Source organism: Phaseolus vulgaris, chromosome 2 (assembly GCF_051622355.1).
Source record: "Phaseolus vulgaris cultivar YP4 chromosome 2, ASM5162235v1, whole genome shotgun sequence".
Lineage (NCBI taxonomy): Eukaryota > Viridiplantae > Streptophyta > Magnoliopsida > Fabales > Fabaceae > Phaseolus > Phaseolus vulgaris.
The window spans coordinates 48,178,799-48,206,773 of NC_143499.1; the positions used below are offsets into that span (position 1 = coordinate 48,178,799).

Consider the following 27,975-nt stretch of genomic DNA (forward strand, 5'->3'; position numbering starts at 1 on the left):
CAAAAACGATACATAAGTAGACTATACCTATTCATAAAGAATTCTAAGAACAGACTAGATGGAAGTCTATTATACCAATGAAATGATTGTCTATGAATGAACCCTAAATTAGCCAACTTATCAGCACATGCATTTCCCTCACGAAAAATATGAGTAACCCTAAACCTGATTGTCCTACAGAAATTAAGACAAGTATTCCATCGATTACGAAGCATCCACGGAACAGTAGTCCTAGCAATAAACGCAGCACAAACCAAGACAGAATCACATTCAAGCCAAACATTAGTAAGTCCCATCTTTTGAGTTTCCTCCATAGCATGTATAACTCCATAAAACTCAGCAACCAAAGCAGTTTGAACTTCAAGAAACCCTGAAAAAGCACCAATAAATTCTCCCATACTCCCACGAAAAATACCTCCACAAGTAGCAAGACCAGGATACCCCCTAGCAGCCCCATCAGTGTTAATTTTAACCCAGCCTGGTGAAGGAAATTCCCATCTAACTGGAAGAGGATGAAGAACTTTCCCACTACGAGTCTTAATACCAAAAAACTTAATCACGTTGAAATCCAACATATCATTCTTCATTGAAGCTTTAGACGAATTTCCCACTAGACGAGTTAAATCTTTAATTACCGAAATAGCCTTAGAAACCTCAATCTTATCCTGAAATCTAGCATAATTCCTCATACGCCATATCATCCATATAGAAAAGGTTGTCACAGCAAGTTTAATCAATTTAACCAAAGGACTACCATCACTCTTAATAAAAGAAAGAAGATCATCCTTATTAGAGAAATGAGAAGTAAGAAAAATCTGTCGAACCCAACTCCAAATATGTAATGCATTAGAACATTCAAAAAATAGATGTTGAATAGATTCTTCATGCTTTTCACAAAGCGTACACATAGAACATATATGCAAACCCTTATTCTGAATATGCAGATCTGTAGGAAGTCTTCCATGAAAAATTTTCCAGAGTACTAAAGTTTTGGAAGGTGGAATAGATGAAGACCAAATGAACTTACCCCAACCACCTGGAACTCCTGGTTCCAAGAAAAAAGTCCTAGCCGATTTAAGAGTGAAACGACCAGACTCATCTAGAATCCAATTAGGAATATCTTGTTCCTCTCTAACCATGATATGATTAAAAAAATGCGGCATCTGCTGTAAAGATAAAGGAATATTCCAATCATAACCTGACCAAAATTGAGAGACTGTATCCGGAATGTTAGCCCCATCAGATAACCCTGCAATATTTGCTAAAGAAGTAGTAGAACACCATTTATCATTCCAGAAATTAATAAAAGAACATGTACCAACAGTCCAAGAAGTATAATCAAGTATGATAGAATAAAATTGTTTAATTCCAAGCCAAAGAGAGGAGGATCTATAAACCATTCTAAACTCGTATTTTGATTTAAGAACTCTGGCTTTCAAGAGTAAAGACCAAGGTTTGTTGCTATAAGCGAAGTTCCAAGCAAGCTTAAGAAGATATGAATTATTTTCATGATGAAGATTAATAATATTCAAGCCTCCATCCTCAAGAGGTGAACAAATTTTCGCCCAATTAACAGTAGCGATACCTTTTTTCATAATATCACCAGTCCAAATAAAATTCCGGCACCACTGCTCAACTTGCTTAATAAGAGAAACTGGCCATTTATACATATTAAAACTATAAGCTAGAAATCCAGTAATCACTGTATTGACCAGCTGGATCCGACCCATCATGCTAAGAGATTTACCTTTCCAAGATGCTAGCTTCAATTTGACTTTATCAGCCAAAGGTTGAAGAAATCGACACTTTGGAGCACCAACAAAGATATGCACTCCTAAATAATTGAAAGGCAAACAACCATGACTACAAGAAAGAATATTTTGAATTTTGGTGACAAATCTTGGAGAATTATCCATGGTGAAGAAACTACTTTTAGAGTTATTAATATATTGACCAGAAAAATCACCATATGTTTTAAGAAAAGTACTCAAATTTCGAAGAGACTTAATATCCCCCCTACAGAAAATAAAAATGTCATTAGCATACAAAATATGAGAGGGAGTGAGATAACCTTTCGGACTAGCCATATTTAAAATCTTCTTATCATTCACAAGTTTAGAAATACCTCTACTAAGAACTTCCTCTGCAAGACAAAAAAGTAAAGGAGACAATGGATCACCTTGTCTTACACCTCGACTGCAGGGAAAAAAACCCACCAAACTACCACTTATTCTGATAGAAAGCATAGCTGAACGGAGAATTGTACTAATCCAACTGACAAACGAGGGGTGAAAACCAAAGCGTTTCAAAACTAATAATAAGAACTTCCAACTCAGAGTGTCAAAAGCTTTATGAATATCAACTTTGTAAGCCACATTACCTCCTCTAACCTTTTTAGAAAGCATATTAATAGCCTCAGAAGCAATACCAATGCAATCCTGAATCTGTCTACCCTGCACAAACCCATATTGATTAGGAGAAATGATTCTAGCAGCCACAAGAGCAAGCCTATCCGCCAGTATCTTGGAAATAATTTTAAATTTGAAATTAGCAACAGCAATTGGCCTGTAATCTTTAATGGAATCAACACCCTGAATCTTAGGAATAAGAGATACCACATTACTGTTCATTCCAGGGAGAACCCAATTTTGTTTAAAAATTTGTTGAACAGCATTACAAACATCTGTCCCAATAATTTCCCAGCAAGAATGATAGAAAACACCACCAAAACCATCAGGACCAGGAGCACTATTACCGTTAAGATGAAAAACCGCATTCTTGATTTCAGAAAAATCAGGACATTTAATCAACATCATATTTTCCTCAGAGGAAACCATCGGAGGAATATAAGTACCAATAAAATCTTCCATATTATCAGCATTCAGAACATTAGAAATAGACTCAGCATAAAGATTTTTATAAAAGTCCAAAATATGATCCTCAATGATTTTAGAATCCTCCGTAACCTCATTATCAATCCGTAGACGATGAATCCCACTAGAATTATTTCTCCTTTTGACCACAGCATGGAAAAAAGCTGTATTTCGATCTCCATCCTTGAACCATAACATCTTAGCCCTTTCTTTCCAAAACAAATATTGACAGTGAAGAGCATGATCAAACTCCTCCTTAGCAATCTTTTCTTGACAAAGAAGCCCATCACTATCAGACAAACTAGCAGTCTCTAAGTTTTTTTGAATACCAAGGAGGATACCCTGCTTAAGAAGAACTGCATTGTGAACATTACCAAAAGAATTTTTATTCCAGTCCCGGAGCACAAGTTTCAACCTTTTTAACTTATGTTGCAAGATAAACATAGGACAACCAACAACCTTATTAGCCCAAGAATCATGAATAAGCTTCATACACGAAGTGTCCTGAAGCCACATAGAAAAGAAACGAAAATTGCTAACCTTCCGCAAAGAATTACTAGCAAGACTAGCAAGAATAGGGGAATGATCAGAACAATTTTTAACAAGAACTTGATAAGTACAAGAATCCCATTCATCCAGACACACTCCATTACATAAAGCCCTATCCAGTCTTCTGTGAATTCTATGCAACCCTCTCCTTCCGTTACACCAAGTATAACAAGATCTAGTAAAAGGCATACAAGTCATCCGCCGAGAGCACAACATTAAAATCTCCCAGAATACACCAAGGCCCTGTGAAGAAACTAAGATCCCTCCACAAAAATCGTCTAGACAAGTATGTGTTAGCACCATAAACACCTGCAAAGCTAAAACTTTTATCCTGCCAAAGACAAGTTACAGAGATAAATTGATCATTAACCAAGAAATTTTGGACAAGATTAGGAACCGACAAACACCAAAGCTTAGCAACTTTATTAACAATAGGAGACGTAGCCACCAAATGCATATTGACAAATTTGAAAAGGACGTCAAAAGCAGTAGTGTACGGCATCATGGGTTCAGCAAGAAAAACCAGGAGAGGTTTATGTAGGTTAAGTAAACTAAGCAACATCTCCACAGTTTTGTGGTTTCCCAATCCTCTGACATTCCAAAAAAAAGAAGAGACCTTCATTGCGACGTTGTAGAGAGAACTGCCTTAGCAATTTTCCTGGATTTACCAGTCCCCTTAGGTGGTCTCCCTGGTTTTCTTTTAGTGCGAATTGTTTCTTCCCCATTATCACTATCATCCTCCTCCATCTCAGTAGAGTCAACCCAAAATTTTGAAACAACCTGATTTTCAATATGATCAGAATTAATTCCAACAATGGTAGGCGGAATAGTTGATGCTCCAATATGAGAATTACCTCCCACATCTGTAGTTTCCAAACCATCAAGAGAGGAAAAGTGATTTTGAAGGACCAACGATATTGCTTTAACATCCCCAATATATTTAGCCTTCCGAGGGGAGGTATGAGGCGACTGAGATGGTACAGTCACAATAGCAGAGACCTCCACATTAGGATTAGTATCTGCATGTGATTTAGCCCTCCGAGGAGAGGTAGTACGCAATGGAGATGGTACAATCACAGGAGCAGAGGCCTCCACATGATGATCATCAATAAGAATCGTTGAGTGTGACTCTGAGTCCTTAGCTTGAATAACAACAAGTGAATCCAAAGTGGGAGAGGACAACCCCTGCTTGGGTGAGGACCTATCATGATCTGAAGCATCCTCAAGAGGAGGCATATCTGCAAAATCATCCTCTCCTCCATCTGTTTTATCAGCAAGGTGCCCCAGGGGTGACCCTACATTAACCCCACTAGTAGCATCAACTCTCAAATTATCCATGGGACCTTCTAAGAGCTTCGTCTGCAGATTTTTTTTCCGATATTCTTTACGTTGGGTTGGAATCGTGGTCCTCCCTTGTTCCTGTTCATCAGAAGGTGTCTTCTGAGAAGGTTTATGTAGAGGCCCAGGAACACGACCCTGGTCATGGATCACTCGGCACTGAGCAAGCTCGTGCCCAATCATCTTACAATGAGAGCAAAATGGAGGGAGCCATTCATATTCCACACCAGCTACAAAAGCAAAGTCTGGACGTTCAACCAAGAGCTGATCAGAAAGGGGGGACAACAGATCAATATCCACCAGCACTCTAGCAAACATAGCCCTATTCTTTCTCATAGTATGCTCATCCAAAGACAAAGGAGTACCAAGGCCTCTGACGATGGAAAATATTGTCCTTGGTTTCCAATACTCCAAAGGCAAATGGTAAATTCTAACCCAGGTCTGAGCTTTGGTACTCCTCATGGTAGATGGGACAAAGTCTTTTGTCCAGGCAAACAGTCTCAATAAACCAGGAGATAACTTCAGGGAACCCATCCCGAGGGCCCATCGCATGTCTTCTATAGAAGCGAACTCAAACTCATAGAAACCCTTTCCAAGAGGAATTACTTTCCATGGTCCAAGAGCTTTCCACACCGGCTGCAACTTTTTAGTTAAATCCAGGTGTGTGAGAGGTTTATCCCCCTTAGATAGAATAACCCGACCATGGAGATGGGTTTTGCAATCCTCAAGACCAGCCAAGTAATCTGCCTCATCAATCTGGACAGCAATCATGTCACCCTTAATACAAGGGGTAGGTAGTTGGGACAAAGGAATGTCACATGTATTTCCCAAAGCCTGAGCAAAAGTCTTCCTTTGACCGGTCATAGAATATACTTTATTATCAGGACAAACTTTTCGATCCATCAAACAAGTCCATGGAATGAGGAAACCCGCAGAGCTCTCCGCCATTTTAAAACCTTTAGTAGGAAACCCTAAAACCCCCAAATCTTCAATAGGGTTTCGGTTTCGTTAATTTACGTAACCTGGACCTGCTGCTATTGGGGTTCGTCGTCGTCTTTCTCACAGTACTTGCTTCGTTGTCGCCTTTACCTGCAACTGCTGCTGCACCGCAACGGCGACTGCTGGCTTGGCGTTGGAGGAACCAGGCTTCGCAGAGAGATAGAAACAAAAACCCTAGCGATGCTGTGAGGGAGGGCGGTTGCGACGGTGGAGAAACCGGTCAAACCCTAACCTAGCGAATCTTGCGATCGCTTTGGGGGCGCTTGAACCTCTTCACAATTATTATTTTTCATAAAATATATTTTTGAGTAATTAATTAATAAATAAATAAATATAATTTATCGATATTTATTACATATTTTTGATAAGGTAGTTATTACATTTAATAAATCGTATATATATATACATATAACACTTATTTTTTATAAGAATGTATATATATACGATATTTTAAAATGATTTTTTAAAAATATAATATTAAAGTATTATTTAAATTTCAAACATTTTTAAAAAAGTAGTTGAAAATCATACATTTAAAAAAATTTTAAGCCTTGATATTTTAAGTAGATTTGATAAAATAGTGGAATCGAAATTTTCAATTAAACTTGCTTGTATTATTGAAAAACATAATAAATACACAACTAAAAGCTAATTTTCAATTAAAAATAATAAATTTAATTTACACTACAAGAAAATCATTAAATATAAACTAATTTTAAAGAAAAAAAAATTAGTTCCTAAATTAGTTTATATTATTGTTAAATAGTTTCTAAATTAGTATCTAATTAGCTACCAATATTTTTGCTACCAATTTTAGAATCTAAATAATTGGTAGTTAAAATCTTAATAGCTAATTAGATACCAATTTAGAAACTGTTTAACAATAGTAAAAACTAATTTAGAAACCAAAAATTATTTTAATCTTTAATTTAGTCACTATAACATATAATTATTTTTTGTCTCTAAAATTGATTTATATTCCATCATTTTCTTGTAGTGTTTAATGAGATGAAAAAATTATATATTGGTTTAGTATTGATATTATTTTTAACTAATATTTTTATTTTATTATTAATGTATTATTTTGTCCCTTATTAATACGATTTTCTATTAATTATAATTATAATATTTACTGGTATTATTATTATTATTTTATTATTATTATTATTATTATTATTGTCATAAATAAATTAATACGAGAGGAAAGGGAAAAGTGGTTAATACGCGTGAAGAATTTAATAAATACATTAAAAAACAAAAATTGTCTAATCAATTTTGTTTGTTTTGATAATCAATGAAGAGAATAATAGTTTCTATGCAAATATGTGTTATCTGGCAAAAACAATTTATCAGTATTTTTTGTCAGCTTTTTATCAGTCACGTAACAACAATACTTTCTGTACAAATGTGAGTTAAAAAGAGTTTTTTACATATCTCTTTATCCTTTCAAACAATTCACATTCTTTTCTCTCGTTTTCTTTATTTGCTTTCTACCAAACAAATTATATGTGTGTGTTTGTTCATATTTCTTCATACTAAAATTCAGTATTCATTATAAAGCTAAATGAATAAAAAAATTTCAGGTTCCTAGGAGTGATGCAAAAGTAAAAAACTATTCTTTTGTTGAAGCTTTTGAAGGCTCTTTTTCTTTCTTATGCAGTAGACGGTACAAGTTATGTTCTTTATTTTTCAATTTCTTCACTGATAATATGGAGTATGTTAGATTAACCTTTTCTCAAATGAATTTGATGGATTTAACTGACATGGATATGGTCAGCTCAAGTACTAAAGTATTAGGGAGTGGAAAAACACTTTTTACAAGATTATACTTTTAAATTATAAATGATTTCTTGTTAATATCTCTGACTATTTGTGTGCTTGATGCGAGGTCTGCTAGTGTTGAATGCAAGAAATAATGCTGAAGGTGCTTGTGTTATCTGGGTTTTGATTTGTGATAAAGTAAAGAAAAGTAACATGTGAGGTGCATGTGATTGTTGCAGTAAAAATTGAAAAAATAGGAGAATGTTGGTGTTTTGAGAGGTAGGAGAAAATTGAGGGTGAGTAATGTATTGAGTGAAAGTGTGGTTGTGGGTGAAAGGAAAAAAGAGAGAAGGAATCTGTGTATTCTGTTAATGATTGTACCTGTATGGATATTGGGGACTGAGTAATGTTGATCCACGTCGATACAAGGTGTCTTCTTCACTCTTGGTTGTCCTATTCTTCAAGTCTTCTTTCTCTTCGCGTGCTTCGGTCGGCCGGCGGGGGTACCTGCAATTGCACTCCGACGCTCAAGTCAGCGATGGTGCTCAAGTGAGAATTCTCTGATAGTATGGAAAACGTACCTTTCCCCCCTTTTCAGAAGTCCCTTTAGTAGGTTGACCTGGGCCTTGGCCATGTGGGCCAATCAGTTGATGGTTAGAGACATGCTTAGTGGTCTTTTGGTCGTGCCTGGTGGTTTCCTGAAAACCAGGGGAGTGGTCTAGAGGACGTGTTTTTACTTCGTCAATGGTTGTTATAACTGCTCTTTTCTACACGTGTAACCACGTTCTGGATTAAATTAGATTTATTCGACATAAACCACTCGTTCGTCCGGCTAGAGGTCATGGAAGGACGAAGAGTCGTATAAGACGCAGGGTTTTGTGATGATTTTACCATGAGTATCCTGCGGTCGTCCGGTGCGGACCGGTACACTTGCCCCCCAGGCTCGAGGTCATGGAAGGACGAAGAGTCGTATGAGACGCAGGGGTTTTTGTGATAATTTTACCATGAGTATCCTGCGGTCGTCCGGTGCGGACCGGTACAGAAAGCCATAGAAAGTTTCATATCATATTGATCAGCAACATGCTGCAATGAGATGCAATTCCAGTTTTTTGTGAGTGAAATCACCATTGAGCAACTTTTGCCTCAAAATACTTGATGTAGCTTGCCTAAAACATACCAAGCAAGAATAGTATGGCACTTTGGCTGTAGATGAGGTAAATATTTTCAATATGAGGGTCAACTTTCAAATTTGGATCTTGATTCTTGAATACAGAATAAGCATATGCAAATACTTTATCAAACCATGAACCAACATTCTTCCTGCTTTTCAATGAAAAATACAGGCTAAAAAAACTTTCATGTGACAAGATTATGTTTAGATTAATATCAGCGTATTTCAATGAAAAGCAATCAAGACCAAAGGGCATTTACAAGTTGTGATAAGATATAGAGAGAGAGAGAGTAGAAGGAAGTTACAGGCACTGATTCTTGTTTGATTTATCATATCAAACCACTAAAAAACTAGATTGTGGACTTAAGAAATCATCACTGTGCTTTTCTGATAGGCCTTAAGGTGAGGCCATGAGTAGGGGAGAGAAGGAGAGAGCAAGATTATATAATGGATGGGGGGTAGCTGAAGATGGGTTACTTGTTACTTATTTATTCATCTAGTAACTTAGATTTATAACTTTGATTTCATTCCAATTCAGCATCAATATTACTTTTATTTTATGATTCCTATTTGGTTTTATATCTTTTTTATAAAATTGTTATAAACATCACAACAAGGCTTTCAATGAATTCATGTGATCTGACATTAAAAGGAAGAACATCTTTCATTTGCCGTATAGTAATAATTAAGTAGAGTTTCCAAGTTGGTTTCTACATTAGAATAAATCCGCAGTTAGTCCCATTTAATTGATTGAAGTAAATTAGCACATGTCAATTGCCACATGATAGAGCAAGGAATAGATTTGATAGAATATGGACTTTGCAGAACTATATAAATTGCAGAAGCTTATTTTAATTTTATTCAACTAAAGTGTTTATATAATTATATAAAATCAACTACATATTTGATATATGCTAACTTATTAAAAGTCATTTGAGTAGGTAGAGCAGTGATTATATAAAGGTAGTACATGGTACAATAGGATTGAAACAAGCCAAGCTCGATTACATAGTAGAAAAAACACTAGCTCATGCATGAAATTGTTTGTTCTTGAATATGCATGAAGCACAAGAAAACGTCATACACAAAACACATTCTTGTTAGAGCCAAAAGGCAAGAGTCCATAGAAGTTGTCATCATTCACCTATAGTTGCGGTATACAGGGGTATACATGCAACTCTCAGCATACTCCACAAGATTCTGTGGTCGAGGAAGACGAGTGGCCAAGCCTACAAAAACAGTAGAAACAGTTGTTTAGTTTACAAGGAAATAGATGAGGATGAAAGAGTCAAGAGAATGAGCACACACCCAGTTCGTAGGCCTTGGCAGCAACATTTGCTGCTATATTGGCTGAGATTTTTCTGATATTAGAGAATGGTGGGTAAATCAAACCATTTTTGTAGTTCTCCTCGCTAACTTGTTTAGCCAAGGCTTCAGCTGCACAATTCACAAGAAGAATGTCAATGAGTTCATTATTCCATTCTCAATTTTACATCATCCAAAAGCATTGTTTATGTGTAAGCACTGCTTATTACATGCTAATAGATTGCAATATTTGATAAAATATTGGATTTATCTTGCTAAATTTGTCACATTCACTTACAAGCTGCTAGAAGCATATCATCATGTACTCGAATAGCTCCTGAGATTACTAAACCCAAACCAAAGCCTGGGAAAATGTAAGCATTGTTTGCCTGAGTTAACAAGGAAAGCATCAGACACGATGTTCTGCTGTTTAACAAACGAAAATATAGAAACAACAATGAATTTGGAGAAGACTTTTAGACCTGGCCAGAAGCATAAACCTTGCCCTTGTATTCAACAGGATCAAATGGACTCCCACTAGCGAAAATTGTACGACCCTTTTTTGGAAAACAAGCAGATAAATTAATATTCTTGCAAAAATGTACGAGTGTTGAGCATAATTTGCATCAAAGAATATTAACCAGACTAGAGAAAGATGTGATTATCAGTCTCTTTACCTCACTCCACTGATAAGCCTCTTCAGCAGTACACTCAGACTGTGAGGTAGGATTGGAGAGAGCCAAAATGAGAGGTTTCTGCAAGGGAGCATGGCAATGCAGTTCTTATGTAAAATTATATATCTAAATACTCACACAAATACTCATCCACAACAAGAGTGAGATTAGGTTTTACATCATTGTTTGAAGTCATAGCCTCAACCACTTCCTTTGTAAATGTTTTTCCCACGCCCGATGATCCAATCAAAACTGTAGGTTTGATAACCTGAAATATGCAGTAATTAAGGAGAAGGGCATATCTAAGGCAACCTATTGAAGGCCATAAGCAAACATATCAAACACCTTGACGGCCTCTAGGAGACTGTTGACTGGCTCATGTTCATGAGCCCAAGGCTTCTTGAAGTGTTGAAGTGAATTCTTCCGGGAACTAACAATTAAACCCTGCAACACAATGAAAAAATGCTTTAGAAAAAACTGAACAAAACTAAAATTTAATAAAAAAAATGAATCAGCAGAGAAGATTTTCCTGCAGAAACTTGTCAAGCTCTCTACTACCTTTGAGTCTACAAGCCATATCTTCTTGCGACTCTCTTCTATAGGTGTCTTAGTCTGGCAGAGAAACAAATAGAACGTCACCAATTGTGATTTAAAATGAACTCAAAAAACAAGTGTTCCTGAATAAACGGTTGATTCACCTGCTTTGACATCTCAAGAGCTATTAGCTCTGCTATACCGGTTCCTGCCTGAAAATGAACAAACAATGAATTAGACAAACTGATTTGTTGAGTAACAAAACGATGGGCAATTGATGCCTTGTATTGTCACCCTCAGAATAAAGATGAAATTTAGATGATGAAAAATTAAATGACATAAAATGTGTAATGCTGGATACTCCTTTACTACTTTAGTTGTTTCTCTCCACTTTGACGGCATGGAAAGAAACATAAATAACTGTTAAGAAGTGGACTTTAAGCCTAATTCAAGTTCATAAAATCGACTTATAAGGTGAGATTTGCACTCACTTCTATACTAAGAAATGTCCTTATCTCTAATCAATGTGAGATCTTCAACAATAACGTCAGAAAAAAGGGGCAAAACAGAAAATGGTCTTACTTCTCCAGCACCAAGAAAGAGGAATGTGTGCTCAGGCAAGGTACCACCAATGAGCTTCAGGGCTGCTACAACACCAGCTAGAACAACAGATGCAGTCCCCTAAAATAACACATTAATAATTAGAACATAATAGCAATATTCAAGAAATAGATGCCTGATTTTGAGAGACAAAGTACCTGTATATCGTCATTGAAAACAAGATGAGTTGTACCATACTTAGCAAGCAACTCAAAAGCATTGTGATTTGCAAAGTCTTCAAACTGCAAAAATCATTTGAAATAGAAAGAATGAGGCATAATAATTGAAGAAAATAGGTTTAGAAGCCCTATAAACCATGCATGGAAAATTTGTACCGACCTGTACAAGAACTTTTTCTCCGTAGTTTTGCTTCACAGCAGTCATGAACTCATGCAGAAGTTCATAATATTCCTAAAATGAAACCATTAAAGTTGCCTCAGATCAAAACAAGTTATTAACTGTACAATAATATGATAAAACAATTCTTAGCAAGACATATATCTTATACAAACCTGCCCAGTTGCCCTATTTTGCCTAAGCCCAATGTAAAATTCATCGTTCAGTAATTTCTCATTATTTGTCCCCACATCGATAGTGACAGGCAAACACTGACCACAAAAATAAAATCAAATGTAAGAAACAGAGGAAGAAATGAAGAGGACCAAACACAAACATCATATGTAACATGCAACAATAAATGGAAAATGCTTACAGCTGAAGGACGAACTCCTCCTAGTGCCGTGTACAAAGCCAATTTACCAACAGGAATCCCCATCCCCTGAAGAACAACCAAAGTAATTAGTTATGTGTTCATCTACTTTCACATGTCTATATTTTCTGTGTAAATTAAGAAGTTCAATTCCCCTGCATATGTACCTGACATCCAAGATCTCCAAGTCCCAAAATTCTCTCACCATCAGTTACAACAATAACTTGAATACTCCTCTCAGGCCAGTTTTTCAAAACCTCAAGGATTTTACCCCTGCAAATAGTCAACAACTTTACTACACTGCACCAAATGTGGCTGAAAGTTTCATACTAATGCAGGAAAATAAAGAATTATACTTTTCTTTCAAACTAATGTAAAGACCCTGAGGTCGCCTGAATATGCTCCCATATTTCTGGCAAGCCTCACCAACAGTAGGAGTATATACAACTGGGAGCAATTCCTCGACATTATCAATGAGAAGTTTGTAAAACAGCCTTTCATTCCTCTCCTGTATACAAGAACAAAATGCTGGTTAGTTACTTCACAGCTTTCATATCCTCATTTTATATAAAATATATCAGTTCTCATTAAAATGATATATTTTCTATGTTCTTACAAAATTCAAGGGCCTTGATTATTTGCAGGGATATAGTTCAAAGCACTACTAAGAGAAGAAAACAGACCATGAAAGAAAGAAATTACTATCAAATATTGCAATGATATACTACCATCTTTTCAGCAGGAAACTTAATATGAACAAAAACACCATGAACAATGGAACCTAAACAAGAACAAATCTCATGCAGTTTAGTCTATTTATAATGACTTGAAATTCTTGCCTGAAGGTCCATCATGGCCACGTACTTTTGCAAGGGAACCTGATATTGCCTGATGTTGTGCATCAGCTTCTTCTCCTATAGAGAGTACAAAGAAATAATGAGACCAAAGAGGGGGAGGAAAATAATACTCTCATAGATTTTACATAAAACTCCTATCAGAAGGCACGAACCTGAAGTGACTGATTGCTGACAGTGGGAGGTAGAAGCCCACGCAAATAGTGTGCATCCCTCTCTTTCTCAGTGAAAGCTAGCCCTTTGTTGTACTGTGGATCCCTTAGCAGAGAGTAACCACTGCAAGTAGCACAAATTGTAACAGAAACTCTAAATCAAATCAGAGAGGTATTTCTATCTACTAAAAGAGTAAATAGTAAATGCATGCACTCATAAAGGAAAGGATTTTTATACAACTATCTAATCACAACTTACAATATACAACAAATTCTCGATGTTACATTAATTATCTTAAAAACCATTCTAACATGAATTTTAAATGGTTTACCATGTAAATTTTTCTGTAATAACAGTACATAGAAATAAAGAGGTTACTAAAATCAACCCAGTAGTAATGGCACAAAAAAAACAAAGCTATCAGCTAACTAAAATGCACAAAATTCCATGAAAAGATGCAAAAGAAACTACATCCAACTCAACTTAGAAATACAATATTAAAGCATGAGCATATACACCACATGTGATTGAACTAATGAAGAAGTAAAACGAGTGAGAAAGTGCATGTAATGTGAGTAGGACCTGGCAACTGAGAAAGTCCATGGGGTGACAAGTTGGTCCTCGGTGGCGCGATCCTCGCCGTAGACATCCTCAACGCCGCCGCTGACGGTGGATCTGGGGCTGAGGTCCAACACTGACTCTCCATCTCTCAATGACTTCAGTGTGCTCTCCATATTCCTTCCAATCACTTTCTTCTCTTCTCCCTCTTCTTCTTCACCGGTGCTGTGGATATTATTATTTTGACTAACCTGTGAGTTTACACGCAATACAACTTTCTCTGATATTTTCCTCTTATCACCGCCACAGCAGCCAGAAAATCCAAAATATTTTGAGCACCCGTGTCCCTACTTCACAGAAGTTAAATGTCAAATACACAACAATTATGAAGAGAAGTCAAGGGAAGAGTGTGCAAGTGGGGTGCATGATGTGTTATCTGTCATTTTCTATTTGAAAAACCCTGCCAAGTCTCGTCTTCTGTGCTTAATCGTTGTTATTTTACTAAGTTTTGCAGATGGTTAACTTATGTAGACCATGTTGGAAATTTTCAAACTTTAACCAAAAACAAGTAAAAAAACGAACTATCTCTGGGTGAGAATCGTTAATTACCATTAAACTGGCTATGTTCAACGAAATCATACGAGGGATAGAGAGAAAAGATAAAGGCTTTGTCTCTGTTGGGCGATACTAGATAGAATTTGTAGATGACAACGTTATATAGGTGGCACTGTGAGGTATGAATTAGCTTGAGGAATACTTTTTGTCTTATGTCACGTATTCTTGTTGGATAAAGGGAGATTAGACAATGTTAAGAAAATTGTTAAAGCAATAATTTTCTACTTTGCTACAAAATCATTTATTTCAAAGTACACATTGTTAGTTATATTATAGTTATGGTTTGTAATATGGTTGGAGAAAGGTGTCCAAATTAGAAGGAAACGACCGCTGTTAAACACGTGCTGTGCGTTGTTTATCCTGAAGAAACTATTAACCTAGGATATTCATCATCACACGCAAAGTTAGGATATTCTTTTGTGCATTGTATAAAAAAAATACACATTGGTGTTTCTTTTTTAGAATATAGAGAGAACTTTTTCTTTAAGGAGAATATAGAGATAACTTCAAATAGTTTCTTGGCTTTTAAAATGATTCGTATAAACAATTTTTTAGTTTTGTATAGGTTTAATTAAATTTTAATTACTTTATAAATTTAAATATTTTGAATTGAGTTCTATTAAAAAAAAATTCTATTAAGTGTTTAAAATTTTTTATTTAAGTATTTTGTCATTTGATTTTGTCATTAATAATAACACGTAATTGTTATTTTTGTCTTCCCGCCTTCAATATCACTTTGTTTATACCAGTGACATTTAGAATAATTTAATAATTGGTGTAAAATACTAAAAATAATCAATATAAAAATTGATATTACAATAATTAATAAATATATATCTTATAAGACTTTCGAAAATGACTATATAAATATCATTAAAAAATTTAAAACTTATAAATTGTATGACATTTTTTACATACTTATTAAATAGGTATCAATTATTCATTATCTTTATTAATGATTAATTTTATGGAATAACTTAATTTAGAAATTCTTTTGTTTCAATTTTTCCTTGCAGATAACTCCTTATTAACCATTTGAGTCCTATTTCATTCCAATCAATAATTTGTTACTCGTTTTGATGCTACTTTTAATTATTATTTTTAAGTTTAATTAAGATTCATAATAGTAACGGTGAAAAAAAAACTATAATAAGTGATTTCACATTTTGACCTAACAATGATTGACATTGTTTCTTTATTGATTTCAGGTTGTGAAGCCCAAAAGCACCTATAAACATAATTCTTATTATGGTAATTGTTAAATGCACCTATAAACTTTATTCTTATTATGCATTGTTAAAAGCAGCCATAAGATTGTGATTCGAAAAAAAACAAAAATATGTTTAGGAAAAAAAAAAGTATCCCTTCACCTCCATAGTTTCTTCTCACACCCCATATTTTTTAGAATACTACAATTGTTCCTTTCAAAATTTAAAATTTAGAATACAAAATTTAACATTTCAGATTGTTGTATTTCGAATACTAAAATTCGAAAAGTATTTTCAAATCCAAAAAATATAATTTTGTATTTCAAATCATAAAATTTAGAAGGTATTTTGAAATTAAAAAATATCTTTTGAACTCTACAATTTGAAAGTTGGGAAGGTATTTTCAAATTTAACAAATATCTTTTAAATTCTACAATTCGAAAAGGGTAAATTAGACTTCTCACAAAAAGAATGGAGTTGCGGACAAAAGATATGGAGGTGCAGGAAGAAAACGACAACTCTCTGACAGCTGTGCCAAAATCGTGGCCCAATGTCTTTTGTGCAGTGGGAGATGAGAGGAGAGACTTTCTGTTTCTGCACCCATAGTTTCCATGTGCAGCCACGGAGGTGGTCAAAAGACGAAAATGACCATTAAAAATAGATAACAGAACAAATGTATACATGTATGGTTAAAAGTAACATGTTTTTTCCCTTTGAAATAAAAAGCAGATGAATTTGGAATGTATAGAGAAGGGGTTGGTATAATGAGAAGAATAATGCTAAAAAATGGAAATAGAGGAGAAATGAAAGTGGCTTTTTATCTCAGCATTACCTAACTAAGCAACAATGGTGTGTTTGGGTCCTTAGTGATCCCTAAAGCAGCACGTACTTTATTTTTGTCTTTGACAAAATGGCTCTAATGTTTGCCATCGCCACTGCTTTGGGAAGAAATAGACAAACTAATCCACACACCAACTAAAGTTCCCTCAAATAATACCACTGACCCACATGTAATGTATGCCCATTACTATCACCCTTTTCAATCCCATCCTTTTTTTCTTTCAACTTGCAATTTTTCATTAATTATATCATTTTTCTCTAATCATTTTATTTTTATATAACTTTTGAATAATGTTAAGAACTACACTTTAAGTATAATTCGTTAAAATATATGTTATGAATGATCCGATAACATATCGATAGCAGATGACACTATAGATCAATAAATTCTTGTTATGATAGACTTTGAATGACTCTGATATTATGTTAAGAAATAAACTTCAAGTCTAACTCAATCTCATAAAATTGACTTATATGATGAATTTACACCCATTTATAAAGAATAAAATATTCTAATTTATAATCGATGTGAAATCTCTAATAATAAACATTAAGATATTTAGTGAAAGAACATAAAATATTTAGACATGGATGTAATTTCGATTCCTTAAAAAAATAATATAAAAAAGTTGAAAGTTTTAACTTGTGAGCATTAAGACCCAGTGTTTGTACAAGGCATACAGAACAATTACTGAACATTTTTTCCTAAAACATGATATTTTCGTACTGATAAGAAGAAAATGGAAGCGAAGATACGGATCCCAAATTTAGAGATTGAATGAATTTATTTATTAATGTTTATGGTGAAAGAGGGTTAAGGAGCTTTTTTTGAGATTCAATGATGGCACACGACGACAAGTGCCAAGGCAGCCAAAGTAAATATAAAGTGTAGTGCTATCATAAAGACACACCTTTCAATTAAATAACTCATTATTTCTGTCATACGTGCTAACTTCAAAGCAGTTTCCAAAGTACATTCAAATAATAATAAAAAAGTTTAAATATTTTTTAAAAAAATAAAATAAAAAATCTTAATATATAAGTGGATGTAAAATTCAATTTAGTAAAATTCATTGTATAATATAGATATCAGTTTTTTAAATAAATATAAATTTTATAAATTGATTTTATATAATTGAGTTAAATTTAAAATTTATTTTAATATTTTTTTATACCATCATTCAAACAATGTTTTTCATATTATATAGGATAACTGTAAGGTAAAATTCTTCATCCCAAGTACTTTAAGAAATTGTATATCCAATTCTTAAATTAATGTCAAAATACCACTAAGTTTTTAATTCAAGTTCTAATAAACTCGGTCGTTTTATATAATATTTTGAGATCAAAAGAAAAATTCAATAAAAAGTAATTAGTTATGTTTTTCTATAACAAAGTAATTATAGATAAAGTCAATAAACTCCATAACAATATGATATATAAATTTTGATGCCAAAATAATGAAACTATAGTGTATATTTATATGGTTAATGAAGAGTGAATGTGAAAATAACCATTTTTAATAACATAAAATTTTCAATATATAGAAAAAAATTGGAGGCATCTTATTATAAATATATTTATGTTAAATGAAATTTAAAATCTTAAGTTTTACATCAGATTTTGGGACATAAATATATATATATATATATATATATAAATTTTGAAAAATTAAAGAATAAATAAAAAATATCTAAGTGTAGGAAAAGAAAGTTTTAAAAATATTTGACAATGATAAACTCATAAACTCATAATATCACTCTTAATTATATTTTAGATTAACTTAAGTTTATAATACAATCCCATTGATTGATACTTTAAAAATATATTTAAAATTATAAAATAAACGTTGTTTATTTAGTAAAAACATCTAAAAGCTAATATTAATTATTTAAAGTTTAGATTATTAAAAATAAAATAAAAACATAAGGATGAAAACAAAAATGTATTCATTTTATAAGAGTTAAAATCAATAATTCTAAATGAGTAATAATAGTATTTCTTCACATCTGTACAATTTCTGCCAAATTTTCCATTTTCTTTATCAATCTTCATAACCCCTGTCACTAATATTCTAAACTTACAATATTAATATTCTTTTTTATGCGCACACAGTAGAATAATTAAACTTCACTGTTTAATATGTTCACTTCAGTTTTGACCAACATTTAAATTAAAACTATGGCGAAGTTATTGTTGTTATTTCACTTTTTTTTTCTAATTTGGCAATGGGATATTAACTATTTTTTTCTATTTTTATTTTTTTTAATGAGATTTATAGTGATTTAACTTTTTAGGATTCAGTTAGTTTAAACTTAATATATTTTGACTTTTAAGTTTAAGGGATAGCATAGTGAGTTAGAGGAGGAAAGAGTTATAAATTGTTATTGGTTTTGATTCCCGAACGATGTTAAACTATATTGATATTACCAGAACAAGTCTCTAATCGAGGTCTAAAGGAAGTGATTTCCTCCAAATTGAAGGGTTAATGAACATTTTTATCCACATAGATGATGTCACTGGAAGGATCGTAAATTTTTTTCCTTAATCCTTGACTGGGAATTATTATTCTGTTACGATCAATATAATCTTACACCACTTAAGAATCGAGGTGAAAGACTCTTTAATACACCTTCTTCTCTTGATTCAGCATAATGTCTTTTAAAACAAAAATAAAAGACGAAACACCAAATTTTAAAATAAATAATTTCTCTAATGTAGTGATTTTGATCTTATCCATTCAATCTCATAAATTTGAATTCGAAACGCAATAATAGTTAAACACATGCTTCATACCAATTTGAATTAAAACACCTTACCATAAAAGACACTAAACCATTAAAACCTTTGAAATTTAATAAGGATAGATAGAACAGCAGAAATTTGGAATGATGGATGAGAGCAGCGTAACAGAGAAAGACGAACTGAGGAACAAGAGAGACATAAAGGCTCTAATAAAGCCAATTTCCAACTCACCAAACTTGAAAAGCTGTAAATTAATTTCGTGCACAAAAAAACAATAGCTGCATTAATCTCCCACTTTAATTTATTACTGTGAAAAGTTGCAGTAGGTGCATTCCTTTATTGGGAACTGAGAAATTCCAAACCACTGGAAGAAGACAGGCACAAAATAATTCACAAACAAACACATCACATTTTTCTTTTCTTTTTCCTTTCATTCTTTTCTTCCATTACACTAGTACTGTCACCAACATCCTCAAACCCCAAAGTACAGGGAGAAAGAAAAACACAGTTTCAAAACACTAATATACAGTGTAGTGTAGTGAACCGAAACAAGACAGTATAAGCAAAAACACAAAATAAGCATCAGGACAATCATCTCCCAAGAACCGATCCGAAAAAAACCAAAGCTGCTACATGGAACGAGAGCAACAAAGTCACGTGACATGTCATCCACGTGTCACGTGCAAATGATCAATCTGATCATATAACTCTCGTCACGTAGCAGCCAAAAATATGCAGAAGTAGGTTCTGTTGATGCGAGATGAGAAAGGTTCTTGTTGTTCTGAAAATTGGAAGTTAAAAATGTTGAAGATTCCAAAATACTGTTCATGTGTTCATGTTCTCCATGAAGTATGATATGGGGACTCAAGATGTGCCATTTTTTTCTGCAAGTTGAGGTCATTGTAGAACTTCTTGATGAATTCTTCCGCTGCCACGTCGACTTGGCTATCGCCGTCGTCTTTGAGAGGGAAGGGTGAGTCGGTGACTCTGAGTTGCTTGCCGATAGGGCTTTTTCCGAAGGCGGGGAAGGGGGAGTTGCTGGCGTCGTTGTTGAGGATTTCGAGAACCTTCTGAACGGCGGAGAGCGTGGAAACGTCGTGGTGTTGGGAGGGTTTGGAGAAGCGGTGATTTTTGTGGGTGCGTTTGACGGCGTGGAAGGGGATGACGGGGCTGTTGCTGCAGCTGAACTCGTAGTCGCGTGGGGAGATGAAGGTGGCGTGGTGGTTGTGGTGGGAGCGGGAGGAGGTGAAGGAGGCCATGTAGTAGTTGAGCATGAGGTTGTTGAGCAAGGCCTTCTTTCCACGTTTGAGCATGAGATGGAAATCCGCCATTATTTTGCTCTTGGCTATGCCCTTCCTCAACATGAAGAACATCACACGTACGATGTTCCATACCTTCTTCGCCACCATCTCCGTGCTTCCCTCAATCTCCATTTTTCTTCTTTTATTTTATGTATAGATGCTTAAGATTCTTTCAAGGGAGAGAGAGAGAGAGAGAAAGTGATAGAGAGAAAGAGAGAGAGAGAGAGAGAGTAATAATTGAATGATTGGATTGTGTTTTGGTATGCAGTGGGAGAGAAGGGTTGCAGAGCTATTTAAAGGATTCAGTGCACATGCAAGTGCCACACGTTCTTCTTCTTATTAATTATTATTATCATTATTTCTTTTCATTTTTTTAACAATTCATTTAAAAATTATATTTATTAATGGGATGAAAATGTTTAAACCAGACTAATCTCCACAACCATATTTATCAATTATACACCCATTTCTCTCTTTGGCACAATACATTATTATCACACTAACTTTACATATTCCAAAATTTAGTCATTATAAACAACTATGTTATACATAATCTTTTATTTTAATGTCTCATTTTATTTTTATTTATCAATTAAAAAATATTTTAAAAAGTGTATATAATTTAAATTGCTTTCTGATAAACCAGAAGCTGATATATTAAATAATACTTTTGTACTAAAGATGTTTGTTAATATTTTTTTTTCTATTATACCACGCACTTTTGATTTGAAAAGTCTTTATTATAATACATGAACCTAATAAAATATTAAATATTTATTACATATGTTAGTAACAAAAAATTGTGATTACTTCATAGGTTGATAATTTCCATCTTAAAGGCAACTCGAATTCATAAATTGAATAATCATAGAAATTCATTTATTGTATACCTATAAACATTCACATGCAACGTAGAGCTTTTCCCCATTCATCATTTATATTTTGATCAAAATTATTCTTAATTACTTTTCATCTGACTAATTAATGTAAATGATAAAAAAAAAACCTTCCCAATTTAATAGTTTATTTCGTTTTATTATTTTCAAATTTATTTAAATATTATCTTATTATTTAAAATTTATTAACTAATTTTATTAATAGATATATAGCATTATTGCCACGTTTAATTAAAGACAATTTTATGAAAACTATAATAAAATAAAATAAAAAATTAAATTAATTATTTACTTCTAAACACAACATTTGTTTTTTTTAATAATCATCTATCACTACATCATGAAAAAAATATCATTAAAAAAAATAAAATAAAAATAAAAACACTAGATAAAATACTTATTTTAACTAATGTACGAAAACTAAATTTAAAGTTTCTCACATTTTATATAAAATAAGTGAATGCCCTAATAAATTTATTAACTTAAACTTTATTTATAAAATTTATTTTAATTGATATAATAGATTTTCATAAAATATTTTCTTATAGAGATAACATTTGTTTACGCATAAAGTCTCTGTATAAACAATGTCATTTAATATCATTATTGCTGTACTTTACATAATTTCTAATAAAAAAGTAATTTATTGACCACCGCTATAGAAATGACGGATTAAACAAAACAGCAAAACAAGTTTATGTATATATTGAAGGGTGAGGGGAAATTTATATGACAATGACAATTTGGATATTTAAAATTGTGGTATTGGTGTTGGTAGGTTGGTGCATTGCAAGGAATGTACGTTGGAGTTTACTCCAACTTCTCCATCATGGAAACCCATGTTTATTTATTTAACTAAATTGCAATTTTACAGTTTAATAAATACAAATATTATCAAGAGTAGTTAGTCGATATTCAACTCATTTTTTATTAAATAAAAATTTTATGATAGTTATCATCCAACTTGATTTTTCATCTATGCTAACAACAATCATTTGCATAAAAAAAAATATTATTAAAAAAAATACAAAAATATAAAAATATAAAAAGTTAGACCAAAACTCATATATTAACAAAAACGATACATAAATAGATTATAACTATTCATAAATAATTCTAAGAACAAACTATATGGTAGTTTAATAAAAATAAATCTTCTATAAATAAATCATAAATTAACTAACTTATGAGCATACGCATTTCCTTAACGAAAAATATGAATAATCATAAACCTAATTTTTCCACAGTAATTAAGATAAGTATTCAATCGATTCCGAAGCATCAAATGAACACTGGTCCTAGTATTAACACAACACAACCCAAAGCAGAATCACATTCCAGCCAGACATTATTAAGCCCATCTTTTGAGCTTCCTCCTTAGCATGTATAACCCCCATTAAACTCAGCAACCAGAACAATTTGAGCTTCAAGAAACGCAGAGAAAGCTCCAATAAATTCTCTCATACTCCCACAAAAAATATCTTCACACGTAGCTAAATCAGGATATCCCCTAACAGCCTCATCAGTGTTAATTTTAACGGAAACTCCCATCTAACAAGTAAATAAAATTTAAATTTAAATTTATGAATATAGAAAGTATAATTAATAAAAGAATTAGTCATATTTTTCAATAAAAAATATTTACCGTAAATCCAATGAAAATTAGTTACAGGTGAATAGATTTGCATACCCAAAACTAATAATTAGCGACATTATTTGAGATTTTTAGTCAAGGATTTGCATTTGCCGTGCGGACTAAGTATTGATTAAATGTATTTCAACCGCGTAATCTCTACCGTCCATTTCCACTTATAATACTTTTTTCTGCCTCATTTTTCCCTACCTTATTATTCGAGGAAAGCGTGATATGTCAACACGTTGACTGTTTAAATTACGTTTTGGCCCATTGAAATAAGTTAACATTATTTATACACGTTTTACTTTTTAATTACTTTTTAAGATCTATGTGACTTTTCAGCAAGAAATCAATTATATTAATAACTAAGTTTCATGGAAATATGCATGAAATAAAAATCACGAAAGAAAGAATAATGTTTGATTCCTGGAAATAGATTAGATACTATTAAGGCGATTTTTACTAATTAGTTTGAGCATAAACTAATTTTAATTTATAATAAAAAATTTATTTATTTTATTAAAATGTTTGTACAATGCATGTAGAAACAAGAGATCCATGATCGTCTTGCAATCCCTTTCAAATATCATTAATGCTTCAGTCGCTGTTAAGGGCATAATTTGTAATTTTGGTAAACTTATTCATAGAAATATAAATGAGTTGAAATTTATGTTAATAATTTTTAATTAACACAATTTTTATAAATAATATTATATATATAGTTGTTTTAGCCAATCAATTACAATATTTAGTTGATGTTGATTAAATTTTGAGATGACCACCATATCATATTTTTGCATGTTTCATGAATTGGTTCAAAAGAAATAAGGAAGTTTCACCTGTCAGAAGATACACGACGTTCAAGTCAATAAAAATATAAATTCTAGTGTATATAGTAATATAACATAAGATGAGTTGAAATTACTTCCTGTGAGTTATTGTTTCTGTGAGTTATTGTTCTTGTTGTCTGAGCCGTCCTTCTTATCTTCATTCTTTCTTATCATAAGATGAGTTGAAATTACTTCCCGTGAGTTATTGTTCTTGTTGTCTGAGTCTTTCTTCTTATCTCCGTTCTGTCTTATCAGGTCATTTTTTTTCTCTTATATAGGATATAGTGTTTTCTCCATTCTCCCTGTATCTGGTATTGTTTTGAGATATATTTCCAACTTAATTACAATCTCGCATATACAGTCAATCTCCATAATTAACTTTCTTCCCTCTTTATGAAAAATAAATGAGATATTTATCATTAACTTAGAGATCGATATTAAGATTGTTTCACCACATAATTGAATTTGACCAATTATCTCAAAGATCAACAACATTAAGACCGTTTTATCACGTAATTGGATTCGACTCGTTACCTCAAAAATCTTAACCTCAAATCGAAGTGAATGAAGCTAATAATTCATAAACATTAACTCCATATATCAAATCTATTTTCACCTTTGACTCAATCCATAACCTCACAATAATATTATTATTAATTTTTATTTAATCTGTCATTAAAATATTTGACTCCACAAGTTTGAGCCTCATATATAAGGGATGTTTAGGTTACGAGGATTTTTCGGTGGGTCTCACCCTTATGAGTTATAGATATCAATATTTTTAAAATTAAAGATCCCAACAACACTGAAAAAAGCATGTACATTGTTAAGCGAGAGAGAATGATGCATCAGGTGTATAACGCTCGCTCAACTACTACCAAGTGTGTGCCTATTAATATTTCACCTCACTGCAAAATCGCACCCATCACTCATTAATAGGAACAACTACTTTGGAAACGTGGCATTCTCCTGTTCTCTTACAACACCACATAAAACATGAACCGTTCGTAATTCGTTATTATGTGTGACTAGATATTAAAATTTTAGTTTAATTTAATGATTTCAATCACAATGAGACATTGTAATAACAACACACACACATTATCCAAATATACAATGCTTACATATTACACCTAAAATTTGTCTTATGTAATATGTCTCTATCTGCCAATGTCTCGTGAGTTGAATGTTTAAGTGAAAGATCAATTCTCACATTAATTCAGAATAAATGAGTGAATAGTATGTATAATTTAAAGGAGCGACAAAAATAATTATATATATATATGCACAACCTCTGGTTATATAAAATGACTATATTTAAATATAGCTAATTTGTTAGCTGAAGAGGATAATGTGGAATTGAATGAGCAATCTAACATTTACAAAATTTTCATTAAACAATTAGACATTTTGAGTTGATTAAACGATAAATTATAGTGAATTTTATGACTGATTTTGAAATTGATGAATTTAATTAATAAACGTTATTTTCTTTAAGTACAACTGAAAAAATTGGGGTAATAATCATAATAATAATAATTTCACCCAATAATATTCATACTAAATTAATTTAATTAGACCGATTTATTTTAATGATGTTTGAATATGAAACTACACTAATTAGTTTTTTACTAGTTGAAATCGGACGAACTCTAGAAACTTTATTATTTGATTTTGGCTGACCGACATGTTTAGAATGCAATAAATTCAGAAGATGATTAATAAAGTTAAGTCGTATGGAGAATTAGGTAATACATCTTTAATCATGATCCATGCGTTAATTTCGGTCCAACAGTAACAAGACCCATTACAAACATATAAATAAGCATAACTTACAAGAAAAAAAAAACAAGTCATTATTATGCATTTATTGTACTGAATACTTGAGTGTCACAACACTTTTTGCAAGTGTCCTCCCAACCGAGAGTGAATGAAGAAAGGAAAACTTGATTGAAGGAGAGAAACGAGAGTTGAGGAAGGAAAAGTTTACCGGCCAAATCTAAGGAGTAGAAGAAGAAGCATATATCGACCGACCGAAACGAATGAGTGAATTGTTCAGCTGGTAGAAGTTCTCTCAGTCCTTATTGAATGATAACTAGTTTCAAAACTTTAATTTTACTTAATAAAAAAAATTATAATAGTTTAAGGTGATTCTCAATTTTTTGTAAAGGAAGGGATTGGAGAGTATAAATAGTTTTTTTGTTCTTTCATTGATAAGGACTTTGCAAAATATATAGAGAAGTTAAAACTACTTAAAAGATATGTCTTTTTCTGAATAACGTCATATCAGTGAATATTTCTATTATATTTTTATTTTTTTAAATTAAAAATTACGCGTACGCAGATTCCCTTTGCAACAAATTATGATGTAGGCTCTATCAGTTGAATATGCCTTAAAACAACACCCCTTTTAAAATGCAATGAAGGTTAGTGTTATAGGCAATGGTCCTAAATGATCAACCATACACTCAAGGTAAAGGTAAGTTTCATCATTTATTTTCATTACTCTTTATATTTCTCGCTTGATTATTGCTTCTCAGTTTTTTATAAGTTACATTTTACATAGATTTATATTTTCACTGCTTTCTCTCTAATGCCTTTTCATATAACTTCATTTCTAATATTAAATATTTTTTTATCCTTTTCATTTTAAAGAAATGAGTGAAGTTTACATGGTTGATACACATTTGAAGGATCAAACTTGTTTTTACAAATATTATAATAAGAATGTTTTCAATGAAATCAATGTGTTTAGTATAATTGTTTTTCTTTGATATTTAAAGTTAATTAAATACATTTAAAATGAACATTTATTTAGATTACTAGTCTAAACAAAAAAGTCCAAGTAAAATTATATTTCTTTTGATTAAAATAATTTGCTCTCATAATAAGTCTAAAAAAATAATATTCATCTGACTAAAATCTAAAATTTAGTTAAATAATTACACAGCATTAATGCACAAAATTATTTTTAAAATATTTTTATATCAATAGTTGCATAGCAGTGCTTTGACATGATGATCGAGTTTTTGTGATAAGGAATATAAACGATAATTTATTACAAAAAAAAAATCATATTATAAGAAAAAAGTTCTCACAATATTTAGTTTTCATTGAGTCTTTTTATGAAAAAGTTTTCAACTTTGTTTACATGGGAAAGTAAAGTAATGTTTTATTTTTTATGGAACAAGTAAATGTTACTGTAGAGAACAAGAATAAATTTAGGAGTTTCCTTAGCCTTGTTCTCTTCCAAGGGAAAACCTTTGACTTTGAATCTTTTCTTAGACTCAGATTTAGTGCACTTTGCTTTATAAAAGCATCGAGATAAGAGCAAGACTATTTTGAAGGGATAACCCATACTTCACTTTTCCAATGCTTTACACAATTTAAACTGTTCTAATTTAAACATTATTAGGTTGATTCACTTTAGAGTTTTGTTTATAATAAAAAATAATAAATATAAACCACTTATTATACATAAACACTTCTAGTAGACATACTCATATATACTTGTAAGAATTACTCCTAATTGAATCAGAAAAAAAACCACCTGTCAATCAAACATACACCTAAAAGAGTACATAAAAAAATCATCCTCATACAAATCAAAGGTCAATACACCAATTAAAAAAAAAGAAATACACAATATATGACTTAGATGAAACTTAAAACCAAACATTTAATTGAACTAAAACAAACACTTTCAATATATCTAATTTAGATTCACATCTAATTTAGATTCACTTTTAGAGTATAATTTTTTTTTATCAATAGAGGATCGTTAATAATTTAATGTTAATATATTACTATAACATTTTTTTTATAA

General features: G+C 32.2%; 2 protein-coding genes across 5 annotated transcripts; both read right to left on the bottom strand.

The window, feature by feature from the left end:
• Positions 1 to 9,623: 9,623 nt before the first annotated feature.
• Positions 9,624 to 14,826, bottom strand: NADP-ME1 (NADP-malic enzyme 1). 4 transcript variants are annotated; one of them, XM_068615064.2, is made up of 20 exons: positions 14,688 to 14,826; positions 14,103 to 14,425; positions 13,523 to 13,643; positions 13,353 to 13,427; positions 12,870 to 13,021; positions 12,681 to 12,786; positions 12,517 to 12,582; positions 12,317 to 12,412; positions 12,144 to 12,215; positions 11,963 to 12,046; positions 11,787 to 11,885; positions 11,369 to 11,416; positions 11,229 to 11,282; positions 11,016 to 11,114; positions 10,849 to 10,938; positions 10,674 to 10,751; positions 10,479 to 10,553; positions 10,295 to 10,385; positions 10,000 to 10,128; positions 9,624 to 9,920 (listed from the first exon to the last, which is right to left on the bottom strand). In XM_068615064.2, the coding sequence occupies exons 1-20, from the start codon at positions 14,715 to 14,717 to the stop codon at positions 9,832 to 9,834; spliced, it is 1,977 nt and encodes a 658-aa protein (XP_068471165.1). In that variant the 5' UTR covers positions 14,718 to 14,826; the 3' UTR covers positions 9,624 to 9,831. The 4 variants fall into 4 exon arrangements, with proteins under 4 accessions (XP_068471165.1, XP_068471166.1, XP_068471164.1 ...); XM_068615065.2 differs by having other exon boundaries at positions 14,103 to 14,428; positions 14,688 to 14,768; XM_068615063.2 differs by having other exon boundaries at positions 11,016 to 11,282; positions 14,688 to 14,802.
• A 5,049-nt stretch (positions 14,827 to 19,875) lies between these two features.
• On the bottom strand, positions 19,876 to 21,064 carry LOC137812841 (uncharacterized). Its single transcript, XM_068615068.1, has one exon. The coding sequence runs from the start codon at positions 20,917 to 20,919 to the stop codon at positions 20,320 to 20,322; it is 600 nt and encodes a 199-aa protein (XP_068471169.1). The 5' UTR covers positions 20,920 to 21,064; the 3' UTR covers positions 19,876 to 20,319.
• Positions 21,065 to 27,975: the final 6,911 nt, after the last annotated feature.

What these genes read in the sequence shown, in the direction of transcription:
- LOC137812841 (XM_068615068.1), bottom strand. Translation starts at nt 20,919, where the DNA reads ATGGAGATTGAGGGAAGCACGGAGATGGTGGCGAAGAAGGTATGGAAC.
- NADP-ME1 (XM_068615063.2), bottom strand. Translation starts at nt 14,717, where the DNA reads ATGATTTCGTTGAACATAGCCAGTTTAATG. An exon ending in GTCTCCTAGAGGCCGTCAAG is followed by an intron (nt 10,939 to 11,015) that starts GTGTTTGATATG and finishes TGCATATTTCAG; the next exon opens with GTTATCAAACCTACAGTTTT. An exon ending in CTATGACTTCAAACAATGAT is followed by an intron (nt 10,752 to 10,848) that starts GTAAAACCTAAT and finishes GCTCCCTTGCAG; the next exon opens with AAACCTCTCATTTTGGCTCT.